General features: G+C 41.9%; 1 protein-coding gene across 2 annotated transcripts in view; it reads left to right on the plus strand.

Moving 5' to 3' along the window:
* LOC146147061 (fibronectin type-III domain-containing protein 3A-like) overlaps positions 1-21,290 on the plus strand; it is a 47,939-nt gene that overhangs the window by 17,374 nt on the left and 9,275 nt on the right. For both annotated transcript variants that reach the window (XM_083386996.1, XM_083386997.1), the window contains exons 10-17: positions 1,748-1,944; positions 4,977-5,226; positions 7,962-8,100; positions 10,682-10,813; positions 12,230-12,388; positions 14,467-14,645; positions 16,806-16,919; positions 19,839-19,988. In XM_083386996.1, the coding sequence (XP_083243122.1) occupies positions 1,748-1,944; positions 4,977-5,226; positions 7,962-8,100; positions 10,682-10,813; positions 12,230-12,388; positions 14,467-14,645; positions 16,806-16,919; positions 19,839-19,988 (1,320 nt within the window). The remainder of the gene's footprint in view (positions 1-1,747; positions 1,945-4,976; positions 5,227-7,961; positions 8,101-10,681; positions 10,814-12,229; positions 12,389-14,466; positions 14,646-16,805; positions 16,920-19,838; positions 19,989-21,290) is intronic.

A 21,290-nucleotide genomic window follows, 5' to 3' on the forward strand; every position in this document is an offset into this window, starting at 1 on the left:
GCCGCTTGTTTTCGCTGCTGTTGTGGCGACCGCTTCCTCACACCTGCAAGCTTGGCTGTCCGAAAGCCGCTCGCCGTGCCGCAAAAACGCCAGCCTCGACCGCGAGTCGGAAGTGTTTTGCCGCAGAGGCGGAACGAACGCGCCACAAATCCCGGCCATTACCTGCACTTGCGTCGGACATTATGGCCTGATGCTCTATACTAGGGGTGGGTAACATTTTTTAGTCCCGGGCTAAAACCAAACTCAGAAAGGTCTCAACGGGCCAGTGTTGTAATGACTAAAGTCATTGACTGGACTCAAGTGCACTTATGTCACTGGTTATTACTTGACTTGGACTTAAGTCATTTGATGACATGACTGGGACTTGAGTCATTAAAAAATGACTTGTTTACAAAACTGCTACGGGCCATTAAATTTTAACTGTGTAGACTTTACGCATCTTATTGTAACAACCATAACGACTGTTAATCAGGGATAAAATTAGGGTATTTTGAAATTTACACTCGATGAAGGAATAAGTTTTGCGCCAAAAATTGCTTTTAGGTAGTTGAAATAGTAAAAAAATATGAGGAATGGCCTCGTGTTCAGTTTGTATTCTTTGCCGGTCGCATAATTTGCGTTGACCAGTTGAATCTAGCCCGGGGGCCGTAGGTTGCCCACCTCTGCTCTATACTTAACCCACCGCGCCGCCTCAAGAGGTCCTTTGCCGACGAACAAATACGCGCGTTGCCGTCATGCGAACAGAAGCTATTTTTTGCGAACACCTTTTATAAATGACGTGCTGTGATCTGACTAGGTTTCAGTTTCGCGGCGGGTCGCATCCGAGAATAAACCGTAAAATATATCCCTTTGAGATCAGGCGCCTGCGTAAATATAGACGCTCCTGATGGAAGAAGGGCATTTTCCCGTCGCACTTCCGAAAGCACTCGCAGTAAAATACGTAAAACGTGACCCGCGCTTTCACGAACCAGCGCGTTAAGAGCGATCGATTTTGTCTAAGGCGCACATGTGAGCTCTGTTGTATGACGATATGCGGCAGCCTGCCACTGACGCGCCACGCAATGTGAAACGAGTGCACAGATCTCAACTTTGATACAATTACAGAGTAATAGCGATGTCAATCTGTTCCCAATGCATAGAAGACATATTGACCATTTTTAACCCAACAAACTTTTTTTTTGATTTCTTAAAACAAGCTCATGGACAACGCAGTTAAACTTCTGGCACATCAATGTTGGAAATGTAAAATTCAAGGACAACTTTTTGTCTTGATTGCAAAACAGTTTCCTTTTTGTGCCTGTGTTTGGTCTCCTGTTATTAAATCTGTAAGCCACTTTTGTATCCATGATTTGGCTTATCGCGCTTTTTATAGACATACTTTGATCAAAGTGTCTTACAAGTATGGCTTTATAAAACAGAAGGTACCAAACTTTCCCAGTCGCAAACAAATCTAGAAACAAGAATGTGAAGATCACAGCTTTCCTATTATGTTTGTGTCCACCCTTTCGGTTTGACTTTGTTAATTTGAATTTTTATTTTTAGTCAAAGGAGCGTTAGCATTTTAAAAAAGCAGCGTTGGAATGTAAAAACTCTTAGCGTGACACTACAAAAACTATAGCCGACACACGCGAAAATAGAATGATTGGCATTTCGTCCCACTGCCAGTCGCGCGCCCTCTAGCCCTAAAACTAACTAAAAACACTAAAAAACACTGAAAAACAAAGCCAAACAAGCCTCTTTGCCGCAGGCGCCGCTCGACAACGGGGAGAAGATCATCAAGTACCACTTGGAGTGGGACGAGGGTACGACCGCGGGGGGAGGGGGCGGTGGCCAGGAGTTCCGCTCCCTGTTCAGCAACAGCCAGAAGCAGTACAAGGTTACTAAGCTGCAGCCGGCTCGCTCCTACCGCTTCAGGCTCGCCGCCGAGAACAAGATAGGCCGAAGGTGGGTTGATGGCTTATTACAGTGCTTTTTAAACTTTTTTAGTTTATTCACCCTTAGCATCTATCTCCAGATTTTATTCACCCTTGTCTCATGATATGATAAAACTATCTCGTCTATATATAACAGCACAAAATTACTTCGGTTGTTTTGATTTTTGTTAAGATAAACTCTAGCTAAGTTTTACCATTGCAAATCTAAAATTTCTCGAGTCCAGAGATATAAAGCTACAAAAGCATAAAAGTCACCAAATTATTGTACTTATACACTCAGTGCACACCAACTTCACTATTACAATAAGCAAAAAAACATTTGCTTTTCGGGAGATAACATGTTTTTGCCGTTATTCTTTTTTGCTTTCTTTGGTTTGCTGTTGTTGCTTAGGTATGTTTTAGGCCGTTTTTTGTCCGGAGCTTTATGAAAAAATGTGTTCATCGTAGAACTTAAATTTTTTAGACATGGCGTAGAGTGGTATGTAGGTGCACATAAAAGGTTTATAAGGCTGTACCCGTAGGGCCTTTGATTGAGGGACAAAAAAACTAAAATATTGTGACGTCATCATTTTAGTTTGCTGTAGGTATCGACTCCCATGTAGTTTTTCGTTTGTTTTTTTCTCTTGCTCTGTTTTAATCGTGTTTCGTTTTGGCAGGAAATTTTAACGGAAAACTTGCAATAAGCACTGAAGCCCGTTTTTGGTCATCCTTGGTCAATTCATAGCCGCACCAAAACCACTGAAACCACCAAGTAGGCTTAATTCAAATAAATTTGCCCAAATAAACCTCCCTGGGAATTATCCCATGAACCCTAGGGGTTTGGGTTAAACCACTGCTTTATATGGTGCACCTGCTAAAGGCGGTCAAAAATGGTACCCAGGAAATTTATAGAAATGGTATTTACAAAATTCCGTTTAAATTTCTTGCATCAATCGGCTTTGTATGAATGACTGTTATATTTTGCCTTAGCTGTTTTAGTCTTATCCTGAAATATTCCGGGATGTATTCTGCACCCGGAGATTTTCACAAAACTCTTATATAATGACTCCAAACTTAACTTGAATGTATGCTGGCATGTCATCGTGTTCTCCGCGGCTCTACTCAATCAAAACAGTTTGGCAGAGTTCGCCTGCCGCAACGGTTTTATCAATCACCGTCCATCGCCTTTAATGCTGAATCGCAAATAGCAAAGTGTCGATGAGCGATAGATCACGTAAAAAAATCGCGACGACCGACAGTTTAATGTGATGAAGTTGCGCGACTTGGCAGCATTTGTCTGACATTCCGTGTCGATCAACGCTTTCCAACAAAAAAGGAACTAGCTTGCCAGAACCTTGACGTCCCAGTTTTAACTTTACACTGAACCTTCCTACCATTTGCTGGGATTTATTTTTTTTCACTGCCCGAACATTTACATTTCATCAGTCAAATTTGGATTTTGAAAATATTGTTTCCGTTGTCCACACCGATGCAAGCTATTTTTCGTGAAAAAGCAAAGAAATATTGACACCTTTATTTGAAAAAAAAAGAAGTCCGACTGAGGTAACAAAAAATAGAATGATTGGCATTTTCGTCCCATTGCCAAATATTGACCCCTTTATTTGAAAAAAAAAGTCCGACTGAGGTAACAGTCTGAAATAACCCCAAAATGTTAATTGAATTATGACGTTTACCATCCCCGACTCCATGACAAACCATCGGCAAAATCGCCATTTCTCAAAACAAATCAGATCGGACGTTTTCCATTTCAGTATGCGTAATTCATTACGGGGCATAGCGCGTAGGTCCAGTTTCGATTTTACGGCTTTACACCGGATATGTGCGGTTCAACCAGCCCCCTCAACCCCAACGCCGACCCCTAGAGTGTCAGCCAAGGCCAACGCGATAATTCGTCATTCTCCGGCCTCTAAGGCCTGCTGACAACTTGTTTGCGCTGGACTTTGACTTGACGAAGCGCCGTGTCTAATGGAAGGTTCAGAATGCGATAGTAATTCACTGCCGCGGCGCCTTGTGCGTTGCATGGGCGGATGTGCGCTCTGATGCCTTCCTTTGTTTTCTGTCACCAAAATCCCGCCATCTGGTTTGTTGTGTGCGCCGTATATGCGCATTCTAATTAGCAGTTCTCTGATTCAAGCGGTATAGGTTCCCTTGATGGGAATTAATCGGTCTGCGACTGTGTAAGCGATACTTTTCAGCTTACTCATAAATCAAACTACAAAACAGACAAATTCTGTATATTGTTCTTATTTTCCCTCACGATTTTCAGTTATTTATTAAAAACACGTCAAACCAAGGTCAGACAACAACAGCGCGTACGGCTCATTGCACCTACAAAGATGATTAGACACCGGCGCTTAAAAAATCACATACATCTTCCGCTCCGCGAAACCCGACCCTAATCCCTGGGTAACTTTGGAATTACCTTGACGCCGCCAAAGCTTAACGTACAATAGTAAATTAGCTGACAGCAGAGCGGTCTCACCGTTTTCTTCTTAATTATAGTTAACGGTGTTCGGAAACGCACTGCCCAGTGAATGTTACCTACTACCTAAACTTTAAGAATTGTCTTTTCGAAATATATGGTAAAGAAAGGATAGAAAAATGCCGGTTGATGTTTAACTTTCTCAGAAGTTTATCAAAAAACTATACCATTTTACCATTTTTAATACCATTTTTTGCAATTAAAAAAAAACATTGAAAACAAATAACGCACGAAGGAAGCAATACATCAAAGCTGCCCATCGAAGTTAACTAAATTTTGGTGGCAATGTTTAAAGTAATGCTAAAGTGAAAAACAAAATGCACACATAAAGCAATCCGCCATATTTCCATGTAACTTAAAAACTAACTTGTGCGCGAAATTCTCCCGTCTTTCGTCTTTGCCGCTACCGCGAACCGCTCAACGGTGGCATAACGCTAATCATTGTTCTTTGGCGAGACGACGGTGCCGGCCGCCTTCCTGCGTTGATAAATTGACGATTGCCAGAGATCGCGGCCCGACAATGACCCTTATTGTTTGTTTTCCGTCCCCCCTTTGAACAGCCCCTGGAGCGCCGAGCTGTCTTGCCAGACGTCTGGCACGGTGCCAAGCAGTCCGGACGCGCCCCGGCTGGTCAAGGCCACCGTAAGGACGCTGACCCTCCAATGGGTCAAGGCCACGTCCGACATCAGCTCGTTTATCCTGGAAAAGAACGACGAGACGAGCGGTTACGGCTTCACGCCCGTCTACAACGGACCCGACACCAAGTACACCCTGACCAACCTGAACAGGAGCTCGCACTACAGGTTTCGGGTAAGCGTCGTCGTGTTTTCTCTTGATTTGCACGCTTTTTTATACACATGAGCGTATTTAGGAACATGGCATGATGACGCTAACTAGTCTGAATAGCGGTTTGAAGGATTGACAAGTACAACGGGTGCTTAACATTTTTGGGAAACTCTTCGTTTGTCTCTTTTTCTTCTGAATAAATGAGAAAGTTTGCAGTGGCGGGATTTAGTTTTTTTGTCACCCGGTTCTGTCACAAAAGTAATATATTTCAGCCGGTTCTGTTACAAAAGTCATATTTTTCGGGAAATAATTAAAGTAGTTGCAAGAACAGGATGCAACCTCCGGTCCCAGCGAATGTTGCGAACCGGCTGAATCCAATCACTGCTAACAGCCACACTAAAAAGCAGCAGTCGTTAAATTTTCAGACAAACAATTACAAAAGGAAAAGTCATACAATGTATGACTGTTACGTGCGACCCTGACCACATTGCACATTAAAAAAAAACAAATACGTGAGCTACTTGGATCTCAAAAATCAATGTATGGAATAAGATGCAAAAATCCATTGACAGTAACTAGTAATGTTAACCGGTTCGCTGATCCCATAAAATTTTGCAACATGGTTGGATATAACCGGTGCGAACCGGCTGAATCCCACCACTGAAAGTTTTTCCGCGTACGTGCACAATGTACGTGTATGCGGCTCGGTCGCTAACATGCGATCTTAAAGAGACAGACAGAGCAACGTCGCTCGTACTGCTCCCTTTTAAGCGAGATGTCGGGCGAGAGGGTAAAATAGAAAGAAACTCGTGTGCTCCCAGACAGAAAAAAAATTGTCTCTTTCTATGAGAGAAAGTCGCGCATCTCAAGCGAGAGCCGTCGCAAACCGGTCACGGGTAAGCAATTTTTATTTTCCAGGGTTTATTTCACGTCTGACGCAGTTTGCTGCCGGGATTATTTGCTTGAATATCACGCAAGTCTAAGCAATTGCTGTTACAACTTAAAGTTTTACGTATGTTAGTAATTCTGGATCGATAAATGTCGCTGTTTTTTACCATTACAGAAACATCACATAACATTGCACTTTGATTGCATGTTAAATTGTCACAGTTTTTTTAAACCATCGACTGTAACATGAGGCTTCAGCAAACTTTTATACCACGCCATCCGATTAGAAGCTGTTCTTTCGTTGGACGCAGTATGTCACCTTTTGGGTTTACATTTGCTTTAATTTCGCGCAATTTGAACTATTGCTGCTACGACTCAAGGTTTTACGTTTGTTAGTGATTTTCGATAGATGTATGTAACGGGTTCCGTTACGTAAAATATGTGGGACGTGTTTATAGCTTAAAGTTGTGTGTTTAGTCGTTCCATTTAAACAAAACACACAACGTTGCAATTTGGTTTGCTCCTAAATAGCCCAATATTTGTATACATCGGCTATAACGTGCGGCTTCCGAAAGCTTACACAATGCTAGGACCACGCCAATTAGTGATTAAATGGTCACAATATTGTTGCCACTTTTACAAAGGCCATATTCTACTTTTATTGTGAGAAAATATTTACTCGACCCATTTTATACACAATACGGAAATTACTTTCCGTTAAATGTTAAATTACAAATTTATTTACACTTACACGGAAATGGTACACCATATTATGCGATGGTAATCAACAATCAACAGCTTGATGACTTCATACATTTTTAACCACGCACAATCGGGACACTGCTGGAATGCACATAATGTATCGCGCTTATTGCAAAAGGCTACACATTATTGTTAAATACCCTATTTAACCTGGGTAACGCCGGGTATTTCGTATAGTAAACCATAGGAAAGAACGAAGTATGTACGACCTAAAAAATTCCTACACATATTTATATTTATAGTCTAATAAACAAGTCCAATCGATCAATGATAAAGGCACGCTTGGCATTTGGTTGTCAGTTTAAAATTAAATGCCTAAAAGCCGTCAGATTTTCGTTATTTCGTCCCGTTATCCAAGCGCTATCAGTTCGCTTTCCACTCTTAGCCAAAATAGTGCTGTACATTGTTGAAATCACTCCACCTTTCGTTGACCAACAATTAAGCTGCCCACGAGAACCACGTCCCGCCGCGGTTTGGTTTGATTTCGGATTCAATTGGCGCACTTGACCGCGCCCAGTTTTTTACTTGATCCTGTCGAAACGCATCGAACAAGTCCACTTCCGCCACCTCAAGTGCGTTATGTCGTGGTTATGTGTTTTGTGTCGACTGGATCGATCGGAATGTTGCCACAGCCTATATTTGGCTAGAGCAAATAGCCGGAAGCACTTTTGTCCGATTTCTTTTTTCCCATGTTGAGGTCTTTAGAAAACTCACATGTCTAAAAGAGAAACGTCGGTTAATAGATATATTTTATCAAGTTAACTTTTATTTGGGATTTTTCACTAAAAATTTTATTAGGTTAAACTTTAAAATTGTGTCTTATTTTTAGGCTAAAAATTTTATTAGGCCCAATATTAAAATTGTGCCCAAATTTTAGGCTTAAAAGTAAGTGAACGAGTTACATTAATTAAGCATGTAAGTGTAACGTTAGCGGGACAACAGTCGCCTATACTCGCCTGTCTCCCATCGCCACATCACACATCTAAATTTCACCCAATAAACAAAAAACGGGGGTTCTGTGAAAAAGAAAACTTTTGTGGTCCTTAGAGTCACCCAAAAATTCACCTCTCATTTCTATTAACTGACCTCACAATTTCCTTTTTTCGCAGCTCTGCTCGCAAAACATCGAGGGTAAAAGCAAGTGGAGCGAAACGGTGTCCTACCTGACCTGCCCCGACAAGCCGCAGGCCCCGGGAAAGCCCAAGGTCAAAGGAAACGCACACGCGAGGTTCTTCAAGGTCACTTGGGGTGAGTATATTATTTCGCCGCCACCGCTTTGCGGAAAATTCTGTGTCTTGAGTCAAGTGTTTTGGGCGAAATTGCGATCGTGTCTGCCGGCATATGGTTGTACAGTGTACACAGAATGCGGAAATACTTCGAAAGTTTACAAGTTTTAAAATTATTTGACTATCAAGTTTACGTTTGCGCGTCGCACGTTCGCAGTTTGTATGTAACTGGATCACTTAAAATTCATCACGTCTTCAAGCGCTTTCTCGACTCAGTTGTCAAAATGTATTGATAGAAGTATGGGTTAGTGTACCAAAGTTTTTTATTTAAGATTAAACAAATGTAAAAAATTTCTTGCTTGTATTTTTTGTGATTTTTATAACTTTTTGTTAGCCATTTAAAAAAATCGTAGCTCTGCCAAGTAGGAAAACCCCATTTCTGTTAAAAAGAGGTTCAGCCACAGTTTAGGTGGTAATGGTACTTTATGCAACTTTTGCCTATCACTTGACGCCATAAGTTCGATTGAAAGAAAATATTAGCACGTTTAACAAAATTGACCTTCGCATTGAACTCGCCTAGAAATCGCCTTCATTAGCTTATAGCGCCGTCTCGAATTTCCGTCCGAATTTTGGCGAACGGGCGAACGCGAAGCCGTCTTCTGCATGAACCCGCACCTGCTCGGATATCAGCGGCGTGACTGCCGCATCCGAACGAATTTTTTGCCAGACCCGCTGCAGACGTATAGACTGGGCTACGTGATTCGTGCGCGCAGAGCACCAGCCTTGTCACCCTGTGTTTGGAGCGGCCGTTCGATGGATGCCAGACTTTGCATGCCCGTACTGTAGCAGCATACGATTTGATCTATCAAACCGAATAGTCATCAACGCCAATACAGAAGTAGGAATCATTTTGAACGTTTCGAATAACTCTTTATTCATTTTCAACGTTGAAAATCAATAAAAAGCCACATTCGAAACGTCCGAAATGATTCCTACTTCTGTATGGTCTTTTATACGTCTTACTACAACCTCCAACCATTATGCTCCAAAACCGAATAGTATTATGGCGCCATGTTATCACCAGGACCGGCACTTTTTCACATTACGATTTTAATGTGGCCATTCTTTGCCAGCACATGTTCATATAGGTTTCGAGTCGGCCGTTTTTTTCATGATTTGATTTAAACGGATTTACGTCTAGCTAGTGATAAAAGCGCGGTTGTTCATCTGACCCGCCTGTGGGATCAATAAACCTTGACTCATGGTGAGTTAATGCACCGTGTACACTGTCCCAGGTACACGGTGATTTTTAGTTTGTTTTGCAGTTTGTGTTGCTCACTCGTCGTACGCGTGTTTGTTTGCGGAGTCAAGCGCGCGGTTTTGAGTAAAAATATTGACGCGCACTCCCGCCGTAATCAACTTGCTGCAATTTATTACCGCACGAAATAGCCGGCGCCTGTTAAGCCGTACTGACAACAGTGTGTCGAGGAAATGGGTTTAGCGCCAAAAGCAACTGCACTTGAAGCTCGTTTGCACTATAAATTGAGCTGGGCGTATCAAAGTGTAATTCCTATTAAGTAATATGATTTTCAAGGCGTACCCCGCTTTGCCATTTTCACGCCAAGCTTGTCTGGAAAATAACGTTGCTGTATTAAACTATACGCTCTAGTTAAACTAGATTTGCTCGGACTTGGCGCTAAGTTACAGTGCAAAGCGGTAAACTAAAAAGGCATGAAATTCTGTCACAATTTTGTTGTTACCTTGCGTTTAAGTATACTATCGGTAGATTATAAACTTGTGTGCAATACTAGGGGGGCTGTTATATTATTTGCATGTCTTTCAAACATACTAGTTTGATTTTCGTCGCCCTTCCCCGTGGCTCACACTATTTATTGTGCCGTATTAAATTTAAAAATATATCTTAGGACAAAGTGTTATCACAAATTCAAAAGAGTGAACTCTTGGTATCCATAATATTTTTACTGATTGTGTCTTACATGTTATACAAAAATGTTGGCAAATAGGTTTGACTAAATTATGGTTTCCCTTGAACAACTGCACGAAATTTTTCTGAACGTACTCAAATAAATTCCAGCCTCGCATTGAACGTTTAACGTATCTTCTGAATTGTTTTGTAAAAAAGTGCTATTTTCTCCGTGACCAAGTGGATTTCTCCGTTAGCAAGTGCACGCAATTATTATAAAATAAATTGGAAGTAAACCCAACCCTTGTATTGAACATTGTTAAAATTGTTTTTGTAACAGTTTTTTCAATGTAGAAAATCTGTGCTCGTATTTATATCAAAAAGCATTTTACCAAGGTTATTCTCGTGCAACGTTTCCACATATTTTATCATATATTATACTGTCAACTTGGCCATAGCGTATCATAGGAACACGACGTACATCAGAGCAGCATCGTGACGAAACGACAAACGAACGACAGATTCGGGAATTTATGTGGCTTGAAAGTGACATTTCGACTTTATCACAAAGGGGGCCTGTAACTACTCTTATAAATTGTTGTAAAAAACAAAACGTTTAAGTCACAAAACCGCCAAACGCTTCAAGCCACGGTTATAACTAGTTGCTTTTTTTACCAAGATGCGCCGAGGGACAACGGCGGCTCCGAGGTGGGACAGTACGTGATGGAGATGTCGCGCAAACGCAACGAACAGATGGATGTTGTGTACACCGGAGCCGAGCAGGAATGCTTGGTCGACGACCTGGAACCGGGTAAGAGATTTCGCTGCGCCTCACAGACTTTGCAGGCTTTTTTAGGAAGTGCAAGCGCAATTGGACTGGGACACAGATTCTGTGTTTGGAGCGTATTTTTGAGTGGTGGCTTCTAATGGAAAAATCTCTACTCTTAGGAATAATTTTTTGCATTAACTGCAAATCCAATACTTTTGAGTTTTTTAACAGTTTTTTTTACTAGGGACGGATTAAAAAGTTAACCCGACGCATGTTTGTTACCATTTTATTATTATTTTTCCATGAAAGGCCTTTGAAAGAGTGATTTAGCCATGTTGCCCCTCTCCGACTGTTTAAACACAGAGCAAGCATCAAACTATAGATTACGTGTAGATTGTCAAGCTACAATCTTGTGAATGTAGCCAGTAAGGGGTAGCCGCTCGCAGGTAATATTGGCTGATGAAAATCCTTGTGACAATCAAGTTAAGGAATCCCCTTGAATATGACAAATCTATAAAGTACAGCTGCGTTTGCTCGCAATCTATGCGCCAAACCTTCGCAAATTATTCACCTAAAAACAGGTTTAAATAAAAAAGAGCATTCGGAAGACTAACCAAAACCAATAGTTCTTCTAAAACAGAAAACCTTGCCGCTGAACTGCGCATCGTCGTTAATGCATTACAAGTGAAGGTTTCGTACAGGTTGAACTGTGCCCCACCAGAAAACCCTGCCGCTCAACTACGCATTGTCTTTAATGCACTAGGTATACTAGGAAAGGGCACCAAAGGTTTTCGTACAGGTTAAACTGTGCCGCGTGCATCGATTATGTCGCGTTGCGCGTGACGCGAGGGCTGGGCGCCGGCGCTGCCCGGAGAATGTCGCGCCGTCCTGTCTGTTTCGAAATGTGAACGCTCGCCTCCGACGAAAGGTCGAGCAGCCCGCGACTGTGTCAAACTGTCGACGAATTTACCGGTCAGGGAATTCGCTTTTTGCTTGAAAATCGCGAACAAATTCTCCCCACTCGCAATACTGCGTCTTGATATTTGTATCGATTTAAATTCCTATCTTAAAAGTAAGCCTCAGATTCTAGTTCTATTGGCAATGCGTCTTAATCTGTGCCTCGATTTAAATTCCCATCGTAAAATTACGCCTCGGATGCTAGTTATTTTCCTTTCGGTCGTACTTTCGCAAATTAAACATTGCCGGAACGCGTTGCCTTTCGTGGCGCCCCAAGAGACAGAGCCAATCCATAAACGCCTAAATTTTCGTCTAATCCGCGCCCGAGCGCAGCCAACGAGTTATTTTTGCCCTCGCATCGCTCAAGTGCTGTGGCCAGCACCTTAACCGCGCAAAGCGTCAATAAAGCAGTCTAGCCTAGTTGGCTCGGCTTGCCTTCGCATATTTAACACACGAAGCCCGCTTTCAGTCCTTTACACACCTTATTTCGACTTTTCGCAGGTCACACCTACAGGCTACGCGTCTTCTGTCAGACCAACGGCGGCATCAGCGCGCCATCAGAGGTTGCCATGGTGACCACGCCACCGGTGATCCCAGGCGCATGCGCAGCGCCAATGCTCGCCCTTCGACCGAAGCCAAGCTGTCTCACCGTCAAGTGGGGTGAGCACTGAGAAATGTGTTGTGCTTTGTTCTGTAGCGGCATTTTCTCGTGTGCTTTTGAAGTGTTATTCTGGCCCCTTTGAGTTGTTTCTCGCACGATTTTGCTGGGGTTTAGGCGGTCTAGCTTGTTCTACCCCGCTGGTCTCGAAACACTACAAATTGTATGTAACCCGCGAAAGAGTATTGTGATTCGTATTGTAATATATGTAGTACCTAAATTAAAATATTCCCCGATTTTTAATTCGAAGCTTTTAGAATTTTAAATAGTGCAAGAAAAAGGAATTCTGTGTTGTTTTAGAAGTCAATCTTATATGATGCGCAAAACGGTTTTTGTCACGTTTCAAGCCTTTATGGTGTTATCACCTTTACTGGGATAAAGGGTTCCATTAGGTTCGGTAACTCAAACGTCCCGAGCGGAGCCACGTCGTTGTTCATTTTTTAAATAACCTATATATATAAGTGCACTCAACTTTTACCTTTAAAATGAGTCATTTCTCCCAATCCGTTCAGGACACGACCGGGTGCTCTGCTCTCTGGGGAAGAAGTTGACCTTTCATTGTAAAATGCACTGTACTAATTCCAATGGCGTTGCCCACCCGTAGGGCTAAAAATGTTCGGTGTCCTTGCTTGGCGTAGCAATGCAATTCGACGTGGTACATGGCCCGGCCAAGGAAACAGGAAGAGACGGCTTAGTGTCGGATGGTTTGCCGGGTTTAGCTTATATTGGTTGTGTTCTCCGCGTGTTTATTTAATTTCAGTGGATTTTGCGTTGAATTGCACTTGGAACAATATTATCGCGCAGCTGGAAGTTAATGTCTTTTTTTTTCGCGATACCGGTTCACGGAAGTGAGAAATATACCGCCTTCCACGCCTCAGAAAAAAATTCTAAAGTCGTCGTTTAATAAGAAACTTTCCAGCTTATCCCCAAAAAGTAACTATATATGGCCATTCTTCCGTGAAGTAAACGCCTCTGTACTGTAAAAGTTCAATGACGAAACCTCGCTTACAGTTGTATACGCATGCAGTCGCCTAACACATCGTTCAATAATGTAAACTGCGTCGTACGTCAAAAACGCGCCCTCCGTAGCGGCCACCCACATGCAAGTCTTATAAGCTGTGCTCTTAAACCAGGAGCAGCCCGCCCACAGCTGACATCGTCACTCGGTCAAAGTTCACGGCTAGTCAGGTGGAACCGCATCCTAAGTTCAGCGAGGAGAATCGCGTTAAACTTTCAAGGGTCGCTTTGCTTTGGCCTTATGCTTTTGTTGTGGCAAATCAAAATGCGTTTCCTTACATACACGAACACTACTAATCCTTAACCGGCCGTCCAGATCGCACCAGCAGCTTCCGAAATTACCTTCTCGTGCTTAATGAACTGCGTCTGCCGCGGCTCATTTAGGCGTGCGTGGAAGGCTGCGTTTGAAGGAACCCTTAAGCAGGTTTCCCACGAAATACTTGAGTCTCTCCGCTCGGGTCTGACGCATTTGCACGTTGACCCTGATACAGCTCGCTGAGCCCATCGCAGCACGCCTTGCTGCTTCCAGACCCACTTAAAGAGGCCTGTTGTTTTTGCGCTGGGTTCAAAGCCTGAATCCAGCATTGTCGTCTCGAATTTGCGCTAAGTGGGCCGACCATGGATGCCTTGCGCGTTTTGTGTATTTAACCTGGACGAATTAATGATGCGTGCACTGCACTGATATGAAATTTTGCGAGTTAATTGCTTAATTTGAAAGCCAATTAATTTGCCCAAAAATGTAATTAAAGTCGAAGTTATCCTAATCAATGCCACATGAACGTGGTGCCTACAAAATCAAGATATTTTATTTATATACTATATATCACAACCCAAACTTTACATAGCAACAGTAAATGTTGCAAATAACCTCTGATAAATAATTAACTGTAATCTATTCCATACATTTGAGTCGAAGCGGGGTCATTGCATCATAACTCATAGTATCAAGTCGCTCCGAAAAATTAATATATATATATTTGTTATAGCAGTAGAAATAAATTCGTGTTTCATATTCACCCAAGTCACCAACCCCGAACTTTTAATCTGACCCTTTTTTCCATAGACCCCCCACCGTACGAAGGTGGTTCCCCGGTGACCCACTACGAAGTAAGCTGTCACCCATCGGAGCCCGCAAGTGACCCCAGTCCCTTACACCAAGGCCCCGAACTGGACCACACGGCTGGGTCCCTCAAACCCGGCACCCGCTACACTTTCCACGTTCGACCGCTCAACAAAGTCGGGGTGAGTTGTTACTCTTATAAATTGTTACTGAAAATGCTCTGTGCTGTTTTCGCTGCTGCTAATTATAAGGTTGAAAATGCAGTTGGCGTCTTTAATGTATGTTTCTGTTGTTAAGTTGTTTCTGTTGCTGTTGCTTTTAGTAAATTATCTCTGTTGCTGATAAAAGTTGTTGCTGTTAAAAGTTGTTGCTGTTGATAGCTTGTTTCGGTTTCTGTTGAATAATTATTGCTGTTGAGTGTTGATAGGTTGTCGCTGTTTCTGTTATAAGTCGTTGCGGTTGCTGTTAAAAATTGTTGCTGATTCTGTGAAACTAGTCGTGGCTGTTAATGTTGCTTTGGATACGTTGTTGCTGTTTGTAGCGTGTTGCTGTTTCTTACAACTCATTAGCGTCGTTTTTATTCGCTTTCTTTGGACAGATTTCAACGAGCATTAGTTTACAGAAGTGGGATAAGGAAGTTTAAAATAAGAAGGTGCCTTGCAATCTCCTGTGATTATCTTTTTAATCTGCTCTAGCCAAAGTTGGTCTAGCTGTAGGTCGTATCGGCACAACGCTACTTTATTCTCGTACAACCTTGACCAACCGCTATCATTTCCATGAAAATACGAATTGCTATTCAAAAGAAAGGCACTCTTATCTGGCCACGTTTGCGGCTTACACAGTAAGCCGAAACGGAACATTGCTTGTCGCGACGTAGAAACCCACTCTTCAATATTTACCTTGCGTCTGGCGTGGCGGGCAAGTTCGCCGCCAGTCTTCTGCTTCTATTTACGTTTTGTTTGCTTGTCGGTCGAGTCCGACTGTCGCGATTCCGCAATTACGCCGGTGCCGGAGATATCATCTTTTTCGTGATCGACTAGGAACGTTCACGACAGCCCGGCTCCGTGCTGCCTCGCCTCGGCCCATTTTACCCTTTGTAGGTCCAAGTTTGTTTGATGGCGGCCCGTATTTTCGAGTTGTTATAGGCTCAGCAATGTCTGTTTTTGAATAGTTGGTCTATTTACACAAGTTTATAAAAAATTAAAATACTCCTTTAATCACATTCACCGCCAAGTCTATTTGTGTTTGCCGTGGGGCATATTCGGTTTATTTGTGCATACAGGGTTGATCAAAATCGTGGAATGCCTAAATATCTTTGAATTGATTTGCGTATTAAAACTTCTTCAATAAAATCCTACATGAAATATTTGAATTTATAACTCATGTCGTGTGTTACGTTAGTGTCGTAAAAAATATTTTTAGCTAGTTGGGTATTGTGTTACCCATGTCGTTTATAGTTGTTTGATTTTCGAATTATATTTTATAAAAATGTGTAACATGGCTATACCCTCCAAAACTGCTATAGGGTTAAGTTTGGTGTCCTCGTGCTAACAAAGTTCACTGAACCGTCGATGTTGTAGAAGAATAAACTCCAATAACTTTACAAGTATTATAATGTCGTGTCAATGATGATTTATCGTCGCTCTGTGTAATATCGCTCTCGAATGGAAAGTGAAGTATCACGAAGTTTTCGTGGCATTATAAACCAAACGAATTTAGAACGGGTATTTACGCCAAACGACTCATTTGCCCAAATTAAAACCATTAGAGCATTTATTTTCAATATACCATGCTTGTTTGCAATGTGCTTCATCTGTTGTTTTTGCTTTGAAGCGTGATTTTTATCACTTATATTTAAATTGAGAAAAATTGCTAAAAGCAAATTTGAAACAAGCAGATTTTTTTAAATGTTTATTTTTTCCGATATACTGCCCTCCTAGAAACAACTCAAACCACAAGATTTGCTTTATTCTTTTATGGTAATGTTTCTTCTTGTATATAGGTCGCCGTTTGATTTGGTTGGGTCGCCGACTGAAGGTGTTTTATCTGTGATTTTTTAAATGGTCCTAAGCAAGATTTTTTCAACATTTAACGTAGTTTCGGAAAAAATAAGAAGACATAGTTCATATTCATATTTTTTTCATGGTTTTATGCTATTGGTATTGTGCTTTGTTGACTTACAAACATCTCAGTAAAGAGTATTGCCATTTGGGTCACCAAAGCTTCACTGGTACACTAACGCTTTTTTGGGGTCGCCGCTATAAGAGGTTGACAAACAGTGACTTGAAAAAAATAAACCTTTTTAAACCAATTAAACTTCAATTTGGTCTTTTCATTTGCAGATCGGCCCCTGGTCCGATCCGCTGGAGGTCGTGACGAGTGCGGGGACCCCGGATAAGGTGAATCCCCCGGATGCAACAGTCCTCAGCCCCACCTCTGTGCATCTACAGTGGCAGGTTCGTGCTTGGTAACTTTACCTAACCCGCCTCTTTCTCTACATAAAGTGTGTCACTTGGCAATTCGTCTTGTGGGAAATGGGGTTGGTTATCGGGCCGTTTGATCTTTGATTTGTGAACGTCGTACATTTTACGACGAAAAGTTTCTATTCGTTTATCCTTGTGAAGTAGCGTGCTTCATGTCCCACTGAATTCCAATAGGTGCTTCGTCCTTTTTAACAAGTAGAGTATATGTTTGTGTTGAGATAAAAGCCTTATTTAAATCATTTGTCATTGTCGTTCGGTCGCTTTCTCCTCCAGGCCACTAGACCCGTAAGTGCTATCAGGAATTTATACTAGCTTCTGGCGTGCTGAAGTCCGAAACTGTATTCCCAACGTAGCGCTAAATGTAAGGCCGCTCTCGGGATTAACGCAGCACGATATCAGCATTATCTCGTTGTTGTATGCATAGAGTTAGCCAGGGACCTTTTTAAGTACACGTAATTTACTGTTTTAGCGGCTGGAATTGGTCATAAAATCTAACGGCGCCTTAATAAATAATTTTTACGGGGCCAATACCAAACTAAACAAACTTGCCTGAGGTCACAAGAATTGGTTGTCGAATTTGCCCTAGATCAGTGGTTCTCAAAGGCAGCCACTTGGCCTCCTTTGGGAGGAATTTTTAAATTTTTTTTCAAATTTCTTTCAGGGAGGAATTGTTGAGCAAAAATGGTTCAAAAAAAGATGTTATTAAATCGTTAAAAGCCAATGTAAACTTGTTTAATTGTAAGGCTTGGTATTGTAAAAAGTCTATCAGACCCATAATCTTATTCTATTGTTTTTTTTCACAGTTATACATCGAAGTAATAAATAATAATAGGTAAAATACGTGTTTGGGCTTGTAGGGAAGGACAAAAATGGAGAACCACTGCCCTAGATCCTTTCCTATTGTGCGGAAGCGTGGTCGTTTGCCTTACCCCGCCGCTGTTTTTTTTGTTTTAACACTCAGGCGCAATCTAACCTTACCAGCGCCGCAAAACCTACTCCCGCATACTTCCACAATGTGTTAACCGCATCACGAAAAAAAAACGCGCCTATTCCAAATCCAAGCCCCGAACCCAATCAACCCGGCATCACAAAGGCCCCATCATCTATTGATCACTGGATTTCCGTAGCACCTGCGTCTGAACGCCTTATTGGTCGTGTTCGTTGGCAGATGCACCCGAGTATCTTCAACATTGCGCTTCTTGGCGTCGGCCTGGTGCGAAAGCGACGACCGCGTCTAGACCGTGATCGACTGGGGCGTTGCGTCATTCGGACGGTCGTTTTTCGCTCATAATGGCCACTTTCTGACGTAGCCCGGCTTTTAAAAGTTTGTTTTTTCAAGTCGGTTCAATTCATGTTTTAGCCAAACAAACGCGGCCTGATACGATCAAAGTGTCAACACGTTTCTTGGACAAAGTGCATTCTTTAATTTCCGGCAGCCGAAAGTTCCGCCAGGCAAAAATGTTTGCTACGATAAAACGAAAAAAGTCATGAATAGAGCTGCTTGAAACTCGTTTTGCTGCAAATTCATCGCTTTGTGCTCCAGGTGACCTCACTGTTTTTAACCTTGACAACAGATTTACCCTAGCTATTTCATTTAGAAGAAATGGCACGTTCGTTTGGTCTGGATTTTATGGAATTAGGTCCACACGTGTCCAAGTATATCCAGAAACCAATCTATGAGTTTTAAAACCGTCTCTCTTACAAATGACTAAACTGCATCCTTTGTTGCTATCAGCGCTTTCCAAAAAAGTACGACACACGTGGTAAAATTGGTTGTTTCCGAATTTCCTTCCATAAAAAATCCACCTAATTACCAAAACTGTTGGTAAAATTAACGCGACAGTTTCAAAATTTTGCAGTCATGCTTAGCCAACCATTACATGTCAGTTACCTTTAAACCTAAAGCGTGGCAGACTTTGTAAATAAGCACATTAAATGCGGTATTTAGATAAATTGACGCGCAACGACGATTGCGCAATCAAGCTATTTAATGGGCACCTGGCCAGTGTCAATCGATGAACCGTGCAGCTGGTGCGTCCTTGCAAGCAACGGCGTTGACCAAAGGCCACCTGACCAAACAAGCGTGTTAATTGACTGTCTGTACAGTTAGCGTGTTTGATTAAACCGCGCCAGATGCCCGGCGCTAAATTGACTTTCCGACGACGATGCGCAGACTCCATTTTTGCTAATCCCCAAAACCCGCCCATGTAATCGCCGAACGCCCTATTAAGTCACGGGCATTCGAGAGAATTGTGTTTTATCGGTCTGCTTAAAGACAAAGAATTCACTTTTGCCAAGATGATGGTAGCCTTTGAATCCTGACTTATTGTAGAACTATTTGATTTGACTCACTTTTTTATTTTTAATGCAATTGGAAATTTCAATTACATCTCATTTTTGTGTGTACTAACCAATCTTTATATACAGCTAAGTGTGTATGTTTTAAATTTGTCAGTTACTTTCCTTACTATGTGCCAATGTCGCGCCCCGGTCGACTCTTTGTGACTTACTAGACTGTTTAGGTTTGACATCATCGCTTTCGGTATCGGCGGCATTCAACAAGGCCGAATCGAATCAGCAGCCAATCCCTTGCCGAGCGAAACTGGCTTACATTGTGCGAAACTACGCGGGGTTTCGTGTTGACTTCACTCTTTCAAAGTTGTTTACCACGATTTTGCCTTTTTTCACTCGCACTAGATATAGCATCTCAGTTTATATTTTGCTCCAATTTTAATGTCATGACTAACTGACTGTTTTGTAATTTAATTTAATTTAACGCCTAAAAACAACAATTTTAAAAGTCCAATTCATAAAACGCAAAATTAGATTTTTTTAATATTTGTTATTATTAAGGCCTAAAAAACACATTTCATTTCAAATTCTAATTTTCAGGAACCCCTGAACAACGGCGCAGAAATCACGAGCTACCGGGTCAACTGGGGATGTCCCGGAAACGCGATGTCGGTTCACCCGGTGGGGCCGTCCCTCACTCACCAATTCCACGGACTGGCCCCCAACACCGCATATCTCTTCACTGTACAGGTAGGCGACGTTATTTTTCGTTTCTCTCATAATGAAATCCGAGGGTTTGTGTTATTAGGATATGCTTTGTTAAATCTACTTCATATCGCTGATGGTTTAGGACGCTATTTGAAGGACGGGATAGTATTTCAGATCAAACATTGCCATTTTGAAATTAAACATAGGCGTGAAGATTTGTGTTATTAAGATATTTGATAAAGTTACTTTACTTTGCTACTGGTTTTGGGCGCTACTTGAAGAATAGTATAGTATTTAAGTTTGCCATCTTGAAATCAGTGAACATTTAAGCGTGAAGAGATTTGTGTTAAAGATATATTTTAAATCACTTCGACCGGTTTTTGTCCGAAAACCGGCGAGTTCTTTCAAAATAAAACGCCGCCAGCCAGCTGAGAATGCGCTGGTCTGCGGTTGTTGCTGTTTCGCTCACCAAAACACTCTCGACGTTTATCTGGAAAAAGAGACGCCTGGGTTCCTTCCTAGCTCGCAGTGGAATAGTTTGGAAATTTTTCATTCGCAAGCTATGCGCGCGCGTCATGTGAATTACGTCATCGAATCGTGAAGGCAAACTGCCGAGACGCGTTTTTGCTGGATTTTGGAAGCGCGTCGCGCGACCTTTGGCTCGCCACTTCGATTTTCTTCTCGGCTTTGAGGCAGTGACGTCACTCACCCACGGTTTCGGTGCTTCAATTTTTCCAAAAAAGGCGAAATTGCAGCGTTTTTTTGCTTTCCGAATGACATGTAGTTATTTGCTGCGATGCGACGCAGCCCTAACGATGCAATCTCCATCTTACACAATCAACTGAGAAGTTTTGCCTAGCGCCCTCTTATAATTAGGCAATAAAGAAGCAACACGAGACGTTCAAAACGAGTTAATTCCATATTGCGCAGCGAAATACCAAATGCTAACGGTTTAAGTGCGCTAGCACATGTATTTAATGCCAACGCGTGATAAAAAGCGCATGACCTTTTTGAAAACAAAACTTTTTGAAAACAAAACTGCGTAGTTCCATTCATTTTACGACCCACGTTGATACAGATCTTGAAAATAAAAAATCAACTCCATTGGCAGACTAAATTGGATTTGTTAAAACTGTAAGAATAAAGTAGCACTGCCTTGATATTGGGCTCTCAATTTCTCGTTACTTTAACAAAAGCAGAAATGTACTTTCCCAAAAGTAAGGGATGTAAGCATTTTTTTGGCTTATTGCATAATGCAAATTTTTATTGCACAATCCTTTGTGCTTGACCAAACAGTGTTTTAGCTATTGTATGTTACGCAATTTGTATTTAATGTTTAACTTG

Source organism: Ascidiella aspersa, chromosome 4 (genome assembly GCF_963924565.1).
Source record: "Ascidiella aspersa chromosome 4, kaAscAspe10.2, whole genome shotgun sequence".
Classification (NCBI taxonomy): Eukaryota; Metazoa; Chordata; class Ascidiacea; order Phlebobranchia; family Ascidiidae; genus Ascidiella; species Ascidiella aspersa.